At 46.4% G+C, this 22,515-nt stretch overlaps 2 protein-coding genes across 2 annotated transcripts in view; one reads left to right on the top strand and one right to left on the bottom strand.

The window, feature by feature from the left end:
- Positions 1-562: 562 nt before the first annotated feature.
- Positions 563-15,052, bottom strand: arr3b (arrestin 3b, retinal (X-arrestin); the record flags this gene model as incomplete). Its single annotated transcript, XM_080526922.1, has 15 exons — positions 563-632; positions 1,267-1,290; positions 1,420-1,503; positions 1,674-1,811; positions 2,281-2,353; positions 2,461-2,545; positions 2,694-2,829; positions 2,976-3,052; positions 3,477-3,536; positions 3,794-3,990; positions 4,136-4,180; positions 4,563-4,623; positions 5,016-5,046; positions 13,856-13,961; positions 14,980-15,052. The coding sequence occupies 15 exons, from the start codon at positions 15,050-15,052 to the stop codon at positions 563-565; spliced, it is 1,260 nt and encodes a 419-aa protein (XP_080383048.1).
- Positions 15,051-22,515, top strand: part of inppl1b (inositol polyphosphate phosphatase-like 1b) — a gene marked incomplete at both ends in the record, with an annotated part of 20,468 nt that continues 13,003 nt past the window's right edge. Inside the window, 5 exons of the mRNA XM_080526424.1 lie at positions 15,051-15,187; positions 16,886-16,949; positions 20,950-21,088; positions 21,710-21,851; positions 22,091-22,231. Coding sequence (XP_080382550.1) covers positions 15,051-15,187; positions 16,886-16,949; positions 20,950-21,088; positions 21,710-21,851; positions 22,091-22,231 — 623 coding nt within the window. The remainder of the gene's footprint in view (positions 15,188-16,885; positions 16,950-20,949; positions 21,089-21,709; positions 21,852-22,090; positions 22,232-22,515) is intronic.

The raw sequence follows: 22,515 nt of genomic DNA, 5'->3' as shown, positions 1-22,515 counted from the left end.
AGGCTTGATAGGTGTGACCTCATCTGCACTACAGAGGTATTTACTCCAGGTTGTTGACGTTTCTGAAACATACAAACAGACACAAGAACAGTATCAACTGTGTGCTGTAAACATCACCAACCAACTCTCCCTCACACACTCACCGATAAAGCATCCATTACATTTTGTTTACGGAAACAGTCAACACAATGGAATATTTTCATTTTTTAAAAACAAGAAGATTTTGAAATCATCATGCATGCCATCCTGCATGAATCCGCAATGAAATACTAATGTCACACTAGTAGAGCGGTCTTTATATATTTCTTGTTTTGGAATGTGTGTCAGTTGTAGATTTGTCATACTTACACTTCTATTAAATGTATAGTGTCAAAAGGAAGCATTGAATGGAGAAAGAGGAGAAAAGACATGGGTTAGAATTCGATTTGACACTGAGGATGATATGTTCTCTTTCAGAACTCTACTTCCTTCTTTCTGTTTCCTTTTCTAAATTCTGAGTATCAATCATCATTCGCCAGAGACTCACCAATCTGCACTTAGACTTTAACTTGTATGTGTCTCTTTAGCTCTCACTGAACTCACCTGCGGGTTTGGGGGACATCAGTATCAAGGGGAGTTCTACGACGACATCACTGTGGAAAACAAAAAAGTGTGATTTGTCAGGAGGAAACATTACGGTATTTCTACCCCATAACTGGCACTCTGACATACACTCACCAGCCACTTTATTAGGTACACCTTTTCAACTGCACGTAAAACACAAATATCTAATCAGCCAAGCATGTAGACATGGTCAAGACGATCTGCTGAAGTGCAAACCAAGCACCAGAATGGGAAAGAAAGGTGATTTAAGTGACTTTGAATGTGGCATGGGTGTTGGTGCCAGACGGGCTGTTTTGAGTATTTCAGAAAGTACTGATCTACTGGGATTTTCCCGCACAAGCATCTCTAGGGGTAACAGAGAATGGTCAGAAAAATAGAAAATATCCAGTGAGCGGTACTTGGGCGAAAATGGTGGTGGTTGTGTAATGGTATGTGGAATATGTTCTTGGCACAAATCTTGGCAACTGCCAACTGCGTGATATTATAATGTCAATATGGACCAAAATCTCTGAGGAATGTTTCCAGCACCTTGTGCCACGAAGAATTAAGGCAGTTCTGAAGGCAAAAGAGGGGGGTCCAACCCAGTACTAGCAAGGTGTGCCTAATAAAGTGGCTGGTGAGTGTATACTATGTGATCAACATTAGCAACACATGTTCTCTTACCTGGCTGTTAGCCCACCCAAAAGGCTGCCGGCAGAAAGCGAGAAAGAAAATAATACAACTTGTTTATTGTTTGTATATAATAATGCAAAAACAAAAAAAAACAGTGTGATAATGTGCAATGTGTCATAATGTCTCTGTGGAACTGTGACATACCCTCCACTGGAGACCATGAGGTTGACCTTGATTTTGTACGAGATCATGATTCCCTGCACGTCATTAGACATGCCAGCACGCATCCTGGCAGAGGAAAGGAAGGGAGAGAAAAGAGGAGTTTTTATTTTTATTTTCTAATGCTGGTGAGTTTAAATCCATGCTAAGAGCATGCAGTTCAGGCTTATTATCATCACCCACATAATAAGAGGATGCGAATGTGCCAGTACAGTGCATGATGATTCTGGTTGACTTACAACGTGGAGGAGGCCAGGTTGGTGTCCTCGTGCTTTAACCGCCCGTCCACAGCGAGACCACGCTTCTCTTTGTTGTTGATTAGCAACGGGGTGATTTTGAGCACCTTCTCAAACTTGGAGTTGGCATCTACTTGTTCCCTGTGCGTGACAATCAAATAGAAAGGAAGTTGTGATTCACCAATATTCAATATTCACAGTGAACAATCTACTGCATTATTGTTGTACCCACTACCCAGTACTCAAGTTGTAAAAGAAAATCAGGGGGGATGGTGGATTTGATCATATGGGGACAATTTTAGTATCCCCACAGCATCAGTGATTTCAGTGTCAGTGACTTGGTAAAAATGTTATTGCATGTGTGCATGCCCCCTCGCCCACAGTATTTTACTCAATATGCGCAAAACTAAATGTTGAAATAGCAGTAATACCACGTTCATTGATAAAATGACATAAGGGATGCAAAGGGGGGATGGCAGTTTTAGGAGGGGGATGATTTTGACCGTTTTTATTTCCCCCCTCAACTCGAGTGCTGGTTGTACCTGAGTGTTGGTTTATATGCCTAGTTCTATTTTACAGTATGTATGGGATGAACGCCTTCTTGTCTTACCCAAACTCCTCAGTCAGGACAGGTTTGGAGTATTTGTCAGATGAGTAGAGCACCACATCTGTGGTCTGTTCAACTGTTCAAAAAATAGATATCACATTGTAAGAATCATGACTTTGAATACACATACACACATTTGAATTGAAATCTCAGTTCACTTCATCACTTTCTCTCTCTACTCACCTGTGATTTTGATTGTTTTAACCACTTTGGCGGTTTCATTGTTGATTTTTACTTTTACAGGGATGGGATCTCCATGGTAATAATGCTGAAAGTCACACAATTAAAGTGCTCATGTTAAAACCAACAGGTCATCCAGTAACAGCAAACTAGTATACGACTTGGTATGTATCCTTTGTTTACTAAAATAAGTACTATTGAATCAGTACTATTGAATAGGTAAGCTCCAAGCATACCGCCTTCTCTATGGAAACTTCCAGATGAACTGCTTTGTCTGTCGTCATGAACTGCTTGTTGATTTCAGCCTTGGGTCCAGGCTCATTTTTGTCTGGCGCATACTGGATCTTACGAACGATCAGGCGGCAAGTGTCCCTGCGATGGGAGAGAAAGAGTGGAAGAAAATCTATCAGATACATACAGTATTATTCACATGACGTAAACAAGAAGAATGTGCTAAATAGTTCTCAGAGCTGACAGTTATTGTTTGGTAATGTATGAGTTGAAGTATTTATACGTACTTCTTTGAAATCTTCTCATCAGCGTTGTCTATGTCGTTGGCGATGTAGCCTTTTACCTCAAAGTCGACACCACATGACTGCAAGGGTAGAAAAACAGTATTTAACATTAAATAGAGAGAGAGAGAGAGAGAGAGAGAGAGAGAGAGAGAGAGAGAGAGAGAGAGAGAGAGCGAGAGAGAGAGAGAGAGAGAGAGAGAGGCTACAGGCTCAGGCTCCTCCTGAGACATCTACTACCCCCCAGCACTGTGCCTCCTGAGACACCTGCTTCCCCCTATACCGTGTCTCCTAAGATTTCTACTTCCCCCTGTTTCTCCAGCGTCTATTAAAAAACCAAAAATCACGATGACTGCCATTGGCCCCTGGCCTGAGCTAGATTACTCTTCCTGCTACGACCGATGAATTCATGATTCACTTGCTTAGTCAAATGTATTGATTGTAAGTTGGTTTGGAATAAGGCGTCTGCTAAATGCCTGCTAAAGAGAGAGAATCATACAGTAGTACCTTGCCAGCATCTCCTGGTGCGGGTTGCAGGGAGACGGAGCATGGCAGGTTTGTTGGAAGCTGAAAGAATGGAGGATTGAACGTTAACAGATACAACTTAATAGACTGTCTGGCATTCAGGAATGTCCATTGTGTGAAGCGGTTTTGATCATATTCATTACATACTGTAACACTAGATATGAGTGGAGAAAGAGTTGTACAGTTGTGCAACAAGTAAACAATCTAGAGAGAAGTGCTCAGCTCTACAAAGGTAGTGGAGGAGGTGTAGAGGCAGACACCAAGGGGATTTCGAAATACGGAGAGCCATCCTAACTCACACTGAAAGTGAAGGGATACCCTTGGCCTCCACATTTCTTCAGCAGGGCATCTTGCATGGGCGTGTTTTTGTCTTTGCGGCTTGCTGGAGGAGGATAGATCTGCTCCCGCATTGCAAAGATATCTTTCCTGAAGGACAGGCCGATCACATCCAGGTCATCGCTACCATAGCGGAAGGCGCAGCATAGTGACACAAAAACTGCAAAGAGATTGAAGGGAGATTGCCCCTGTGCATCAGTGTGTGTCTTCAGTACTGGTTGTTTAGGTTCGATTGAACTATACAGTATGCATGCGCCCTGGTTCAGTAAGCATTTACAGGGCAGTGACATCAAATTGAGGTTTACCTTTCCTGCCAGCAAGATCAGCGGGGTCCACTTTAAGCACCCCATCTGCCAATGACAAATCACAGACAACGTGAGCCACTAGTATAGAGGTATATTTAACACATTGACACAGTTGTCCATAGCTTTAATATAATAATAATAATAATAACAATAATAATAATAATAATAATAATAATAATAATTATTATTATTATAATTGTTTTATTGCCATGCAATCAACTTGTCAGTCAATTGTTGGTATTTGGTATTTTATGCTCTACGCAAGGGGTCTGCCATATAGACGGTGACCTTGGAGCAATTAGGGGTTCATTGCCTTGCACAAGGACACACCGACATGTGCCCCTGCCGGGTTCGAACCGCTGAACTGCCGACCTTGCGATCATTAGACGCCGGCTCTCCCTCCTGAGCCACAGCCTTTATCACTCACCGACAACGTCGACACTGTCAATGTGGTCCACGAAGTCCCGCCTCCCCAGGTAGAGGGCAATCTGGGATAGAGGGAGAGAGCAAACGGTTACTACGGTTACAAATGGTTCCTACCCCCTGTCCATATGAATATGCCTGGTCTCATGCTGAATCCCATTCCATCTCCTTTTTCCCCTGCAGTATGTATGCACCTGTACACTTTCCCATATCGATCCTAGTGGCGATGGATTGGTATAAGAGCCCATGCTTAAGATCCATCCATGTTGGGAATACAAATTTGACTGGTGTCTTAGGTGGTGTGGTCTTTGGTAATCCCACTGAACTGTATACGGTGCTAGGAGAAGGGCAGAATGTGCCCTTCCCATCAACCCAACTCTGATGATGTGCATTGACATAGACACAGGCCTTGACTATTAGTGTGTCCCACATTGATGATGTCAGAGGTGCCACTTACCCCGCCGTTGCCGCTGGTCTTCTTGAACACCCTGTAGAAAGAGGGACGGGAAGAGTCAGGGGATTAGGTCCTGTCACACAGGAAACCGAGATATCAGTTGTCTCCTTGATAAGAATTGGGACTATGTAATATAGACACATCCCTATGGTGATTTGACTGTATGCCCTGTTGGAGGCAGTCTGTGTGTCTTTGCGCCACATATTTAAGATTACAGACCCTGTCTAAACCTCTTTGCTCAACTGAGCGGTCTTACAGTTCTACAGTTATTCTGGGCACTTTTGGTGCAGCTGCTGTTCCATGTTAATTGATTGTGAGCTATTAGCTACCTGGCTGTCAAGTCTTGTTAAAGGATAAGGCCTTTTTATCCTCCGACCTCTTCCCCCCCCCCCAGCTCCCCCTACCCCCTCGCTCCCACCCCTCCACCCCCCCACCCGTAAAACAGACTGAGGTCACTTCAGAAGGACTATTGTGAGGTTGATTTCGGTTGCATGTCAATTTCTTGTCACACTTCACAGCATCATCCTATCTACTTATTTGTACGTCTTTTTAAAATTATTATCACAGCCCAGATCCCTTTATCAGTTTATCCATCATCAAGTATAGGCTCTATATCACAGTGCTTTTCATTGATTTTCCTCCATGCCCAGAGTGATTAGGAGTAACCTTTGCCCTCTAAACTGATCTCCCCCAGATCCGTCCTAATCAGGGTTTACGGAGGCATCAAAGGTGTGCCCTTCACTGGAGGTCATGACATTCCTGAGCATCACTCTACGTTCTAGGGTTTGATGTGTGTCCTGCAAATGTGTCTACATCTGAACATGGTGGTACATTCCAATTCAATATAACCGGGAGCTGAATTGAAACATCCAGTTCAAGTGAAAAGAGACACTTCAATACATTCTTCACTTGGAAAACTCAAATACAAATTGCAAATGCAATTGGCTGTATTAAAATAGCATCTGCATCTGAACTAGTTAGCCTTTGCAGATAGTTGATGCCATTGGAAAGGCTACTCACTTTGACATGTCTGTTGGTGAATTGGCCAAGGGTAGCTGCAAGGAGACAGAAAACAGGGCTTTTAAACCAGGAGGGGGCAGCATTATGAGATAGTAACTATTATAGTACACAAACAGAGAAGGAGCTATAAATATAATAACAACAACAACAACAACAACAATAATTACAATAATAACACTGTTCTTAGTACTCAAAGACACATTAATGGAGAAGACAATCAATAATGAAAAGAAATAAAGCAATAACAACTAAAATCACAGACAGTGAGTCTGTGTACAAGTCAGGTACTAATAAATCAACGCAGGGGAAAGGTAGTACACATTGAAAGCACATTTATAAAGATGGGTTTTGAGGGAATGTTTGAAGGAACTATGACATTTTGTTAAAGCAAGTGAACCACCAGCTTGAAGTAAAGCTGTCAGAAACTATCCATTTACAGGGTCTAAGATAGCATACAGTACCTAACTTTACAATGAATTGTCCTCTAATCTGCCATTCCCAGCCATTGTTTAGGCAGGTGTCGTATAAATTGAATAACATGAAGTAAACCCGTCTCATTTGTAAGTTGCCTATCATTACTCACAAATACATTACAATGTCCCTTTTGATCTTTACAGTATTCAATTGTCAGATCAATTCATCTTTGAAAAGCAGTCAAAAACAGTTGAGACCCATGTCTAATTCTATGACCTTCCTAAAGGTTAATTGAAATAAAACAAACTGTAAATCACAATAACCACAAGAGTCACTGTGCTCGTTATCACTTTCTAGCGATAGAAAAAGAGAGTCGATCTACTGGTGTGTCGTAGGTCAGGAAAGGGCTTGAAGCCACTTACCTAGTCCTCAGGGTAATGGTAAGCGTTGAATGATAGCCGCTGACGTCCTAACTAGTGTGTGTGAGCGTGCGCCACTCCCGTGCTCCTCCTTTATACCACAACCACACAACCCTCCCCTCAGCTTAGCAACCCAGTTTTAGGCTGCCGCTTTTAGACACAATCCTATTAATTCATTAGTTCACTGTTTTTCTGGGCCTGCAATGTGTTAAAAATAAGCAGAGAGTTTGACTTAACAGGTTAAGACCCTGAGTAGTGTGTTGTTGTGATGGTTATGTGTCTGAAACAGGGGGACAGTTGGTTAGATTTCATCAAATGTAATAACAATGTGTTACTGACCCATGTCAGTCTCCACCTCTGTGGCAGAGATGTGCCGCCTGGGCCCATCCATTTTTGTTTAGCACTGTGGAGTCTGTGGAGAAGGATAACAATAGCATCAAGCACGCAAAAATACCCCCCTCTCTCTCTCTCTCTCTCTCTCTCTCTCTCTCTCTCTCTCTCTCTCTCTCTCTCTCTCTCTCTCTCTCTCTCTCTCTCTCTCTCTCTCTCTCTCTCTTTCACTCTCTCTTTCCCTTATTCACATGCGACATGTCTGTCCATATCTGTCTGTGTGATTTGATTTGATTTAATTTAAGCTCTTATGAACCTCTAGGGGGTATTGACCCTTACATTTAAACAGTTCCAGCTGTCTCCCAGGATCCTGACCAACTTCTACCACTGCACTAAGAGCATCCTCACCAACTGCATCACAGTGTGGTATGGCAACTACAATGTGTCTGACCGGAAGGCCCTGCAACAGGTGGTGAAAGCCCCACAGCGCATGGTTGCCACCAAACTCCCTTCCATCAAGTCCCTCCAGGCAACCCGGTGTCGACGGAGGGCGGCAAACATCATCAAGGACACCTCCCACCCAACCATGGACTGTTTCACCCCCTACCTTCAAAGAGACTCAGGAAGTACACACTCCTCAGGTCTTGTACCAGCAGGCTACAGAACACCTTCTTTCACAGAGCTGTCGCTTTGATAAACAATCCCCCCCTCCACACATCCCACTGACCACTATTGCCCCCCCCCCCCACACACATGTAAATATCAGTAGTGCAAAGGTTATAGAGTGATCACATTAACCAGGGATGAGCAGCCATCAAAGTATTGTCGTTTTTTGTTTACATTACTACCTTTGAACAAACTGTATATTGCACATTGCACATGTCTCCTGATATACCGGTAGCTTCATTAGATACTGTACATAAACTATCTCACTGTACATAGCTCATAACTGTATATAGCCCATAACTGTATATACCTCTAAACTAAACTGATGTTTACTACCTCTGCACATACTGTATATTACATAGTTACCTATCACTACCATTCTTGTTTTATATCATGCCCTTATATCATTATTTGCACTTTTGGTAGGATGCTAAACTGCATTTCGTTGTATAGTACTTGTACTCTGCGATGACAATACAGTTGAATCTAATCTCTAGATGGGGTCAATATGGTTAGACGGGGGATTGACAGGGATTGAGAGGTATTAACGCTGGATTTCTGTGTTTGTGGTTGCCTAAAGCCCTGTTCAATCTGTCCAGTTGGCTGCGTAGTGAAATGTGAAGTGGCCAGCTGACATTAATCGTTCCTCATGCCACCAGGCTCCACCAGCAAGGATCACTGTCCATTTGTATAACAGGGTCATTCTCCTAATACCCCAATCTCTATAGAAGGCACGCTGGGGGTCAGGATGAGGTCAAGAAGTGGATGGTATCTCCATAGATAGATCACTGTTATATCCTATATAGGTTTCCTGTGTGTTATGATGTGCTGTATACGTCAGCAATCAAAGGAGTTGGCTGGCTAGCTAGCTAGTTTGCCAACAAGGATACTAGTCTGGGAATTCAAATATGAACTGTTCAACATTTACCTATTTAGAATATGAATGTTATAATGTGTTTTCACAGTGTTTCCATTATAAACCATTCACCACAGTAGTAAGAGAGGCAGGTGTAAATATTTAGCTCTAGGTTAGAACTAGCTATGCAACTCTTTTGAATTTAGTAATGTGTAAATCTGAATTTAGCAAACAAGTTATTACAAGTCGACTTTCGCTCTTACATAAAACTGGTGCAACTAGCTCCTGACACTGACCATCTCCACTACATAGACCCCTAGTGTTATTATGTCTCCATGGTGATTTTCATCTCAATGACCTCACAACATTAGAACGTTGATTCCTTTGGACAACCAGTTGCTCTGATAGATTTGAGGCAGATTCCAAAACCATTGTGGAGGTTTTTCCTTGGCTTGCTTTTTGGGGGTATATGGTTCGGTGTTAGTTCATTGTTTGTATTATATTTATTGTTTATGTTGTTAGTATTGTTCTTATTGTAAAGAACCTTTGAGATAATTGTCTTTGTAAAAAGCACTATACAAACTACATTATATTTATTGATTCTGGCCAAATAGAAGAGATGGGATATATGGTAGGACCTCTGATCCTGTTCTGTCTGGTCAGGGATCTGCTTAAAAGTACTTGGGTAGGTAACCCAGGGTAGGTAACTCCTGCTGGGGTTAGGGGTAAATGGTCACGGGTGGTTGTTTACCAACTCTCACCAGGGAATACCTGCATGGTAAACCTGCTTAACACCTGTCACATGTGAAAATGTAAGGTCAGCACAAAACAGTGTTAACATATTACATCATACATCTACAAATTATATATTAAACAACTGTAAAATGTCCACCAATCATCCTTTGATGATCATCTGAGATACATAAAAGTAACAATATCATTATAGTACAATCATATAATATACTAACATTCTACACATTCTGTATGATCACACATGACGGTCTAAAAATAAACGTCAGTAATATAAAAATTCCTCATCACAATCTTAAACACAACCAATCTAGAAGGTTGTGGTTCCACATTGTTTACAGTATTTGTGAATTTACAATTTAGGGACGCCAGGTGAATACAGATGATATTTCCCATTGAGTAAGTAGATATTTAACATGGTCAGGCATAGAAAGCTGTTGCTAGCTACATCTCAGACTCTGATCTTACAGTCATTCCAAAAGAGCAGCATAGTGCTGATCAAAGACGAACAGCTGCTTGTATGCTCTATAGAAAAGGAACCAGCACTTCCTCATCCACACAAATCTACATACACCCCAAGGTCTGCTTAGGGACTGATAATGCAAATAGGTATACGCTTTATTTATATATTGACATATTGATATCAGAATAAATTCCATTCTTGTCCGCTCTATAGCGATGAGAGACATTGTCATGTTTACTGCGTGCACACGAGATGAGTGTTTGAGTCGTACAGTAGAGCCTATGGATAAGCCTCTTATGTATGTATTTGCTGTTCTCACAACTTGAGCCTCGACCTTTCTAGGAAACCCTGACCTTTTCTAAGCACGGCTGAAATCATCTTCTCTTGCACATTACATTGCCTTCCCTAATGGGCTTACAGGGGCTTTGTTCAGTCTTGAGACTGCCATGAATGGGTAAACTGGGATGCAGTCAAATTAAAGGTCAAAGGTCAAATTAAATCAAATCAAAGTTTATTTAAATAGTGCATTTCGTGAAGGTAACGCTATTCACTTCATAGAAAATAATAAATCAATAAGGGTGGAAAAGACAATACAAATTAAAAAGACCAAGAGACAGAACATAGAGGATAACAATATGGTGGCAAGGAGGTTCAAACAGTAAAATAATGGGAGGATTGTAGAAACTAATGCATAGTCAACTAAAACCTCAACTGTAATAAAACAATGAGCTAAAAGAACTGAGTGATTGAATGACTAAAATACCAGGAAGAATAGGATATATTGTAGATATAGCCTGTACAAGACTATGAAAAAAAAACAAAAAAAACAATACAATATAAGACAGGTATTATAAAGGACTATAAAAAAACCTAAATAAAAAAGGTATGTTTTAAGATCTCTCTTAAAAATGTCCACAGTTTCAGCCCCCCTCAAGTTAAAAATGTCCATTAGTCAAACACCTTTCCACACATTTTATTGAGAATTGCTCTTAGCCATATCTGGTGTTACTTTCCTAAATAGCTCTGTGAATGACTAATGTTACCACTCAGTGCGTCAGTTATTTGAGTATTGTTTTTCAAGAAAAGCCGGGAAGCAAAACTGTCTAGTGTGGGCCTTTAAGATCTGAGTCAATGATGACACCTAGGTTTTTAGCCTGATGCTTGTTGTTTACTGTTAGTGTTTTTATACAGACAGTTTCTCCCTTTCAGCTTTTGCTCCAATGACTTATACCTCTGTCTTATCTTGGGTGAGCTGGGGTTAGCTCTGTGACATCCACACATGTCCGCAATGCATTTTTACCAAGGAATCAAACAAACTGAGATTGTTAGGTGATACAGAAATGTACAGCTGGGAGTCATCTGCATAACTGTAATAATTAATATTGTGCTTTCTGATGGCACTGCCAAGCGCTAAAATGGACCCCCATGAGGGGCCCCACAAGTGATTTTTCCAAGGTGTGGTCGCCACGGACAACAAAATACTACTGGCTAGTTAGATAGGTCCTAAACCAGTTAAGAACGGGACCAGGGATGGCTAACCGACTTCTCAAGTGAATTAAATGTATTCCCTGAATGCTTGTGGTTTGCTTTCCAGTTCCAGTTTCAAGTGCTTGTTATGTCTGTCTTCGTCTAATCTCCTTACACCTAAGCTCTCACCAGTTTAGCCTCCATGAGGGACCCTGAACACTATTTATAAGTGGACCTGGACTGAAATAACAGTGGTCCCTCTGCTGGACCAGGGACCAGGCTTTTGGGATTAACTAAATAGGTGTTATACAAGCCTCATCGGCAACAAGCTGGGGGGGCATTAGGTTCTGTCAACAGTTCAGATCCACTGTGCGCTCTAAAATAGTGCCAAGACACTATGGACATCATTGGCAATCAGGACTACATGGTGACTAATTGTGTGGCCTCCCTCTCCTGATCAGTGGTGATGGGCAGACATGCTTTGGCCCAGGGACATAGGAAGTAGCCTATATTTCATGAGGGGGTGGGCATGAAATATGAAATCATGTACCTACACACGATAGTACACTTTCCCAATCATGTGTTCTGATTCATGCATAGAGCTACTGGTAGGTGAATAGGTACACGATTTAGTTAGGAGACTGTGTTGCAAATGTTGTATTTTTATTTATTTATATCAGACCCAATTATTTATGTAGTAGCCTAGCAGGCTCATCAGAAATGGCCAAATCTTGACATAGGCAAAACTCTAAACTGTTAGTAACAGTAATTACGCGAACATTATTAGTAACATCAGCCCCTTGCTTGTAACATGATTAATCAATTAGATCACAAGAACCCAATGCATGTCCATAACATTTCTGATTATTAACAAGACACTCAACAAATGCATTTAATTCTTTATTCTTAATTTTATATCATTTCAAGACAGAGTTGTTGGGCGGACCTACCACATGATAGAAGTCATGGCTTCCACTGTCACAAGAGATTAACTCAAGATAATACAGATTAGGTAAACCCTTGACACAGGCATGGCTTGGTAGCAGTTTGTCCATCTCTCTCTTTCTTTTTCTATCTTCCCCTTTTATCTGTTTTCTATCTATCAGCTCAGGTATCACTGAATAAGTCTGCACAGAAAGAGAGAGAAGAAGTCTGTTGTCTGAGATTTCTGTGATCTCCTGTTTGCAAAACATTTAACAGCACGAAACAGAATATTATAAAAAGACAGAACTTGCGTCAGCATGGTTGAAACAATAATGTAGTAGAAAAAAGACACATTGATTCGAAAGTCCCAAACCTAAACCTGCCAGTAGGAGGCACTAGAGAGTCTGTAGGGGTCGACAGGGGGTCTGTGTACCAAACCAGTACCCTTATGTGACCCTCCCACATCTGTTAAGCTAAATAACAGAGCGGGGAAAACTGCTCACATCAGGGCAGTTAAGGTTTGGTGCTGGGGGAGCATGCTGTGTGTGAGCGTGCGTGTGTATGTATGTGTGTGTGTTTGTGTGTGTGCGTGTGTGTGCGTATGTGTGCAAAACAAACGCCTAGTTTATGGCTTTTGGAACACGGTGCTGGGTGTGCGTAATAAATAGGGGCGAGTGGGTGGATTACAAAATGGGGTTGTACTTCTGATGCTTGTTTGTGTTTGTTATGGGGGCTGTGGTGGTGGGGTGGGGTGGGGGGGGCGGGGGGCTGGTGGGCAATGGATTTTTGCTGAGTAGTAAGAGGCTGCACAGAGACGCCAGCGCCAAAACAACTGCCCACAGACTCTGAGTTCCACACTGTGGAATAATAGAGGCAAGAGGAGGGGAGAAGAGGGGCGTTGTTTCGGAGGACAAAAATAAGCCTCTGAATGTGAGGGAAGATCATATCCATATGGAGGCTGCTGCTTTCCTGCTGAGAGGGAGAGAGAGAGAGGAGCGAGAGAAAAGGAAGTTAGCGAAAGTGACAAAGGAGAAAGGGTGGGGGAGGAGTGAGAGAGAGAAAGAGAGAGAGAGAGAGAGAGAGAGAGAAAATAGCAAGGGAAAAATAGCAAGGGAGCACAGTGGAAAGAAAAAAAAAAGGCTGGGGAGGAAGACGAGAGTGCAGGAGTGAGAGAGGAGTGAGAGAGGAGTGAGAGAGGAGTGAGAGAGGAGCGAGAGAGGAGTGAGAGAGGAGTGAGAGAGGAGTGAGAGAGGAGTGAGAGAGGAGTGAGAGAGGAGTGAGAGCCATGCAGTCAACCTGAAGGTGCGGGGCTGTGTTTTATGTTTGGGATTATAAAGGGAGGAGGAGGTGGGTTGGGAGGAGGGGGGGTGGTGGGCTCTGGGAAGAGCTGCTTGCTGGCAAGGTTTGGATGTACACACCAGTGATGAAGTGAAGTCACTCGCAGGAATTCTCTCCGCTGCGTCTGTGTGTTTTTTTTTCTCTCTCTCTCTCTTTCTCTCTCTCTCTCTCTTGCACTCTCTTCCTTTTTACTCACATCTGGAGCGGCGAGTCACTTCCTCTGTCTGCCCCACACTGGAACGGGGCAGTCCTCTGGTCCTCTACACCCCCCCCTCCTGCTCTGACCACACTCTGGAGAGATACTGGACACCGCATCAGGGAGACGGGACGCTCCCAGCGCTCCCACACACACACACACACACACACACACACGCAGCAGCACAGGACCGGGACCCCTGGATTACCCCCTAACCAGACACCCACCCTCCGGAATCTACAACTGACAAGAGAGAGGGAGGGAGGGAGAGAGAGAGAGAGAAAAAGAGAGAGAGACTTGGGAGAGAACTGCAGCCATCAGCTGAACTTTCTTTTAGGGTGTACCCGTTCCCTTATATGGCGAAACAACTGTGAAATCATTTGAATTTTGTCTGGTTTCTGTTGCACGCCTGCCTCAGTGTGGCGTCGTGCGTTCCGTCTGCTGGGTCTCCGCCACAGGCTGTGTGCAGCAGCGTCCGTTTGGGTCGCTGCCTGTTCTCGGTTCTTCTTTTGCTTTTTGCTGTTTGCATGCAGGGGCTTTTATCTGAGGGACCACAGGAGGGCCTGTGTTTGAAGCTGGAAGCACCATTACTGGTAGTGTCCCAGGGGTGGTAGACTTCAAGCTCCACCGCACCTCTTTCTATACCTATCTCTCTCTTTCTCTCTCTCTCACTCTCTCTCTCTCTTTCTCTCGCTATCTTTTTCACTCTCTCTCCCCCTCCACAATCGACTACGTCAGCTCGAACACAGACACTGAGAGACTACACTCCCTGCCGGATGACTTGCTGAACGAGGAAGGCCAGGATTCACCGGGGATGGAGCGACTGTAGTTCCGGGCCCATACAAACACCCACAGGAGGGCTTTTTTCACTCCACGACCTCGACTGGAACAGGATGTCTAACCCAGCACGACCCAGGAAGGACTGTCTGACATAGCGAAAATAAAAGGGTTGCTTTTATTCTGGGAATGGCCTTACTAGCGAAGACGAGGATGCTGAGGAAGCTCTGAGCACTCAGGAGGACCGCAGGAGGAAGGAGACCTCCTGATCGGAGCATCTCATGGTGCCATGACACCGGTGTCTGAGACAGACTGTGTGTGTGCGCTCCGCCCCTCCGACCTTTCACCCTCGCCGCGGGTCATCCTGTCGGACGGACGCTCCTCTCGCTGAGAAAAGGGGGGACCGCAGATGGTCGCCATGGCGATGTCGACGTGGTATCACCGTGACATCAGCCGCGTGCATGCGGAGGACCTGCTCGCCCGCGCCGGGAGGGATGGGAGCTTCCTCGTGAGGGACAGTGAGTCTGTGCCGGGAGCCTACGCCCTCTGTCTGCTGTGAGTAACCTCCACACACACACACACACACACACACACACACACACACACACACACGCACACACACGCACACACACACACACACACACACGCACACACACACACACACACACACACACACACACACACACGCACACACGCACACACACACACACACGCACACACACACACACACACACACACACACACACACGCACTCGCACTCGCACACACACACGTACACATACAAACACACACGTGCACACCCACAAACACACTCCTTCTCCAGCTGTGTGTGTATGCGTGCCACCTCACCCCTCTTGGCCCCTCCTGTCCTCCCACTGCATGGTGATCATGACCGTGGGATCCTCACAGACACCCACACCTGCTCACACACCACTGCCTGCTTTCCCCACGGTCGGTCAACGGAATGGGAACTCAACCCCCCTGTTGAAAGTGCTACTTTCTCTCTCTGTGTTAGTTAATGTCTTCAGCAGCTTGTCTCTCTGTCATCTCCATCAGTCCCACTCTGAGCAGCGCGGGCGGCAGGGGGAGAGAGAGAGGGGCTGTGGTTCAGACGGGCCAGGGGCCAGGGCCCTGCTACCCCGCTCTCTCTCACTCTCGGTACAGGACAGCAGACCCAGAGACCCACAGGCCCCGGCACGGCCAAGTCTAAACCCTGGTCGAGGGCTGCTTGTCCCCCCCCCTGCCCCCCGGCTCCCCCCCCCCCCCTCTCCCCAGCGTCTTCCCTGGGGCCCCTTGGAAGAGGGCGTGAGCTCCAGTGACCGCACGCCGTTCTGTGCTCAGCGGACCCGAGCCAGACACATTCCTGAAAGCTGAGCCCCGCTGCTCATGCTCCTCCCCCCCCCCCCCCACCCCCCACGCCCCCCTCTCTCTCTCTCTCTCTCTCTCTCTCTCCTTTGCTGTCTCATTCTTTCTCCCTCTTTCTGTCCTCTTCATTCTCCAGTCGTCGTATTCTCCTTCCTGCCTTTTCATCTTGTCCGTTTCTGTCGGTCCCGTGTCGTGTCTCCGCTGTCCTCATCTCCCTCTCTCTCTCTCTCTGTCTGTCTCTCACTCAGGGGACGTGGGTGGAGGACAGGCTCGTTGTAATGCCCGGCGTGCGTACGCACGTGTTTGATACCGTTCTTTATTCCGTTCCGTGTATTACAAGGGAGCCTGTCCTCCGATTTCTACCTCCACCAGCCTCCAGCAGGCCCCTGCCTGTCAAATACAGGTTATAAAAAAAGTTGACTTGAATCCATGTGATTTGAATCAAGGATCGTGAAGGCCAAGCCATTCACCTTGGAGAGTGTCTGTCTATCTTTATGAGCGGGGGTCTGGAGATGAAAAGAGATGTCAGCAGGGATTTCTTATTAAGTTAGAAAATGATGTGTCTTCTTTTATGTGATTATCATCAAGGGGAGCAGTGTTGGGGAAGCTAGTCTAAAAATGTACTTGGGAGGTTAAGCAGTCTGATGCTGCCTCAATGAGCTGTGAAGTTGCTAAAATAAAGGTCTAAATGAGTCACATGAGCAACAAAGAGGGAAATCATTGGCGTCTTGTTTAATACGTTACAGTACTTTATTTTTTTACACATCTGTTCCGTATTTCTCTGCAGCATTTAAGTTTGTTTTGCCTTCAAATGTTATTCTTGCTCAGAAGTGTCAATGAACTGTGTGTTCTTGGTACATTTTAATAGTAGTTTCTTCTCCTTTTTAGGTTCCAACGTCACGTTCACACTTATCGTGTTCTCCCTGACGCAGAGGGCCTTCTAGCTGTTCAGGTGAGCGCCACTGGACCGGAGGGGGTGGTGGAGGGTTGGTGGAGGGCTGGTGGAGTGGTGGTGGAGGGCTGGTGGAGGGTTGGTGGAGGGGTGGTGGAGGGGGTGGTGGAGGGGTGGTGGAGGGGGTGGTGGAGGGGTGGTAGAGGGGTGGTGGAGGGGGTGGTGGAGGGGGTGGTGGAGGGGTGGTGGAGGGCTGGTGGAGGGTTGGTGGAGGGGTGGTAGAGGGGTGGTGGAGGGGGTGGTGGAGGGGGGGTGGAGGGGTGGTGGAGGGGGTGGTGGAGGGGGGGTGGACGGTTGGTGGAGGCGTGGTGGAGGGATGGTGGAGGGGTGGTAGAGGGGTGGTGGAGGGGTGATGGAGGGGGTGGCGGAGGGGGTGGGGGAGGGGGTGGTGGAGGGGTGGTGGAGGGGGTGGTGGAGGGATGGTGGAGGGATGGTGGAGGGGTGGTGGAGGGGTGGTGGAGGGGGTGGTGGAGGGATGGTGGAGGGATGGTGGAGGGGTGGTGGAGGGGGTGGTGGAGGGGTGGGGGAGGGGGTGGTGGAGGGCTGGTGGAGGGGTGGTGGAGGGGTGGTGGAGGGGTGGGGGAGGGGGTGGTGGAGGGCTGGTGGAGGGGTGGTGGAGGGGTGGTGGAGGGGGTGGTGGAGGGGGTGGTGGAGGGGGTGGTGGAGGGCTGGTGGAGGGATGGTGGAGGGGGTGGTGGAGGGGTTGGTGGAGGGGTGGTAGAGGGGTGGTGGAGGGGGTGGTGGAGGGGTGGTGGAGGGGGTGGTGGGGGGGTGGTGGACGGTTGGTGGAGGCGTGGTGGAGGGATAGTGGAGGGGGTGGTGGAGGGGTGGTGGAGGGGGTGGTGGAGGGGGTGGTGGAGGGGGTGGTGAAGGGGTGGTGGAGGAATGGTGGAGGGGGTGGTGGAGGAATGGTGGTGGAGGGCTGGTGGAGGGGGTGGTGGAGGGGGTGGTGAAGGGGTGGTGGAGGAATGGTGGAGGGGGTGGTGGAGGAATGGTGGTGGAGGGCTGGTGGAGGGGGTGGTGGAGGGCTGGTGGAGGGGGTGGTGGAGGAATGGTGGTGGAGGGCTGGTGGAGGGGGTGGTGGAGGGGTGGTGGAGGGGGTGGTGGAGGGCTGGTGGAGGGATGGTGGAGGGGTGGTGGAGGGGTGATGGAGGGGTGGTGGAGGGGGTGGTGGAGGGCTGGTGGAGGGGGTGGTGGAGGGCTGGTGGAGGGATGGTGGAGGAATGGTGGAGGGGTGGTGGAGGGGTGGTGGGGGTGGCGGAGGGGGTGGTGGAGGGGTGGTGGAGGGGGTGGCAGAGGGGTGGTGGAGGGGTGGTGGAGGGGGTGGCAGAGGGGTGGTGGAGGAATGATGGAGGGGTGGTGTGTGGTGGAGGGATGGTGGAGGGGATGGTGGAGGCGCTCATTGTAGTGCATGGAACAGAATAAGGAATGGCATAAGACACCATGCCTGTCCTCCAATGTCTACCTCCACCAGCCTCCCCTGCCAGGTCCGGTTAATGACGAACAAGAACACACTGTACACACACAACAACACTGTTTATAGCAACCAGCTATTGTAGACAGAATGGATGGTCCTGTAAGCTGTTGTTATCATTACTGTACCGAAGAAACAGACTTTTGTTATTGCCTGTTGCAACAAGGGAAACAGGAAGGTTCTTGTGTTCCCATACTCTGCTCATTTAGTTACAACTGCAACAGGGTTGTTGTTTGAATGGCATCTCTACCATGTGGCCGCGTGCTTGGAGGATGACCTCAGCAGCACACAGAGAGGAAATTATGTGTGTCTCACAGATTCCTGCACGGCCCACGCACTGGGTCATTGACTAGTGCACCAGGGGGGTGGGTCTGTTTGCTGTTTGTCCGTTGTGGCTCTGTGTGTGGGTGGGTGTGTGGATGTGTGTTTGTAAGTGTGTGTATGTGTGTGTATGTGTGTGTGTGGGTGTGTGTTTGGCCATTGTGTGTGTGTATGTGTGTGTGTGTGTGTGTGTGTGTTTGTGTGTGTGTGTGTGTGTGTGTGTGTGTGTGTGTGTGTGTGTGTGTGTGTGGGTGGGTCGGTGTGTATTAGATACAACGTCTATAGGGGACTACTTCTTCTAAGAGGCTCAGTCCCTGGTCCTAATTATCAAGACGGAGAAAAAAACACAATAACAAATATGTTTAAGAGGCAGGCCACAAACCCGCTGGTGCATTCCTTCACCATGTCTGTGTGCAACGCACCAAAGGCAAGAGCTCAATAAGGGTCCTCTCACAGTCATTTAACAAGGCTTTTACGTGGAAACACCACTAAGCCTTTGTTCAGCTGACGGCTGTTCTCTTTACACTGTATCTCTCCTTGATTTGTTTTCCACTGGAGTTGGTAAATGTCTCGAATAAGAATATTGTCTCATTGGCTTCACTCTTAAAAAGCATTACCACACAGAGATTGGGTGTCTGCCTTTTTAGTTTAGTTTTAGTTTTTAGTTTTTTTTTTTAAAGAAGGCTATTTCAGAAAGGGAATGTTTTTTAGGCGAAAACTGAGGCTATTTCTGCCACAATGTGTCCACCAGTGTCAGCCTGTCCTGCTATTTTCTTTGTGATCCCGTTTCAAGAGCTCCTTTGCGGAGTGAAATATACATTGCATCTACCAATTGGACTCCCTGGCAACTGAGTCAGGTCACCTCTGCCAAAGAAACGGTTTCTCTCCAACCACACAATGAAAACTAGTTTCTAAAATAAGACGTTCGTGGAAATGGTTTATTATTACGCAGCCTTGAAGTGTGTGTCTCATAGACCCTGCTTCTGAGAGGATGGGTCACATAGACCCTGCTTCTGAGAGGATGGGTCACATAGACCCTGCTTCTGAGAGGATGGGTCATATAGACCCTGCTTCTGAGAGGATGTGTCACATAGACCCTGCTTCTGAGAGGATGGGTCACATAGACCCTGCTTCTGAGAGGATGGGTCACATAGACCCTGCTTCTGAGAGGATGGGTCACATAGACCCTGCTTCTGAGAGGATGGGTCACATAGACCCTGCTTCTGAGAGGATGTGTCTGTGGCATCTGTTACCAGTGGCATCCTCATGTGTTTGTATGGGTTGGTCTGTTTGACTCTGGCTGGTGTGTTTGTGTGTGTCTGTGTGTGTGTGTGTGTGTGTGTGTGTGTCTGTCTGTTTGTCCCTCTGGGTCTGTCTGCTGTCTGTCTCACTGGTGCCCTGAGTGGCTCTTGGATTCAAACTGCAATGAGGTGACAAAGGTAGAGATTGTGTGTGTGTGTGTGTGTGTCTGTCTGTGTGTCTGTGTGTGTCTGTTTGTACTGTATGTACGGTATGCACAGTATATATCTGAGGCAGGTGCTTGAGTGTTATTGAGTATACGGAGGTTAATATGTGTTTATGTGTGTGTTGGGTAGACTGAGGCAGGCTCAGCCCAAAGAGGCCGTGGTAGTAAAGAGATGGAACACACTACTGACTCATGGCAGCTAGCCTTGGCAGTAGCCAGGATGTGGTTGGGCCGTGACGTCCTCTCCTATGGGAATAGCAGGGTTTTCTGATCCCCACTGTGGCTGTGGCTTTCATGTGGGGCTTTTTCTGTTATGCAAATAGTAGCGAGTGCCTTCAAGGGGAAAGAGGACATGCCTCCGTAGGCTACGGACAGTAGGAAACCCCAGAGATATTCAGTCACATTCAAAAACGTCACCACCACCCTCTTGTGTTTGTAGAAAACACATTCAACAACATTCAGACGAACATGCTGAGCCCTGAACGTAATTCTTGTGATTTTTAATCCTGGGAATTGTGCTTCTCTGTTTTTTTTTTTTTTTTTTAAATTATGAAAATGACATGTGTTGTGTGTGTTCCATAAGTTCTCACATGTTTATGGTGTACTGTATATGCCCTTTTCTAGCTAATGTTTTGTAACCACAGCCTATGTGTGAGTGCGTGCATGTGTGTGTGCGTGTGTGTCTGTATGTATGTATGTACACATGTTTATGTGACACGACTGTATGTGTTTCTCCATAGACGACTCAGGGAATGCAGGTGAACTGTTTCCGTACCCTGGGGGACCTTGTGTTGGGTTACCAGCACCCCCATAAAGGCCTGGTCACCCCCCTGCTGTACCCTGTGGGCCGAGATGTGGAGCCTGGCGATGAGAGCTCAGGTGGGACCACATATGATTCACGTTCTAATGCTTTGGTCCTCATGTCAGGATCCGATGTAATGATCTGACTTTTCTTTCTAAAAATGTGAATACATTTCTGCTTTGTTGAAAATCAACGACACATCGCTAGTCAACTAACACAGCTTGTTTTGTGAGCCTGCTAACAATGTAAAGTAGTGTTAGAATTTACTAGGTAGCAGTGGGGATAACTCACCGCATCCATTGCGTCGCAGTATTTTCGACTAGCGAGTTTGTGTCGTGATTCTCAACAACGTTGAAACGTAGTTCCGTCTTTCAAAAGAAAAGTCCGAACACATTTTGATTGGTTGCCGATATGCGGACCAAAAGACTAGAACGTGTCACATATCACATCACAACACATGTCGCATATCAAACACACCTCAGTTCCACATCAATGTAGAATAACAGTTACTGACTGCCACTACATGTACAATAAAGTAGAAGTGAAAATGAATGGAATATTGCATTGAAATAACGCAAGCCTACTGTGCTACAGCTAGCTATTACTTATTATATATAAGTAATACATATATAAGCAAGTATTGTGTGCTGGAGAGAGACAGTCGTACCAAAGACATTTTCTGGCCCTGCTGTATGTAGATGGTGATGATGAGAAGCCATTGTGTAGTCCCAGCCCCCCTGCTCCACCGCCAGTCCCTACAGCGCCCCCTACAGGACCCCCAGCCACACCGCCCCCCCATCTCCTCTTCCTCCACAGGCTACAGGAGCTCAACACACCCAGGTACAGCCAGCCACACAGACAAAATGACTCCTAATCTCATCGTTCTATGGGTGCAGTGCACAGAGATAGTACACTGAATAATTATCGTTCTCATAATTCTATACGACTATTGTTCTTACTAATTCTGATACTACTACAAATCTGCCAGATCAGATCTGATCCTGGATAGCAAAAAGCGAATCCTGATCGTTCTGATTTAGATGAAAAGTTGTTGAGATACTGGACCCCTGGTGTTGCAGCATGGCGTGTGAGGTGGTGGGGCTGCTCAGTGAGTACCTGCGCAGTGAGCTGCCTCTGGATGTGGAGGGGCTACGGAGGGGAGCGACGGGGCTGCAACACCTCCGCCGGACCCTGGGCACCGCCTGCCACGGTCTCAACAGGTAGGTGGGCCGCAGTCGACCTTCTTACTGCTGTTATACTTCTGTTCCAGGTGGACGGGTTAACACTAAAACAGACATGGGTGGGGTCATTTGACCCTGTGAGTAATTCTTTTTAATATCTTTGCACTCTAACAAATTTCAGGACCCTCCTTTCATGACTTTTCCTAGATATGCGCGTTCTACCACCCAGTATCCTTACATTTTCAAAATCACATCAGGATAAGCTAGTATAAAGCTATTTTGCAGTTTTTCTGTGTAGGAGCCAGGCTAATTTACAAGACACG

The sequence above is a fragment of the Nansenia antarctica genome (assembly GCF_963989245.1).
Source record: "Nansenia antarctica genome assembly, chromosome: 3".
Lineage (NCBI taxonomy): Eukaryota > Metazoa > Chordata > Actinopteri > Argentiniformes > Microstomatidae > Nansenia > Nansenia antarctica.
This window is presented reverse-complemented; position numbering and strand designations above follow the sequence as displayed.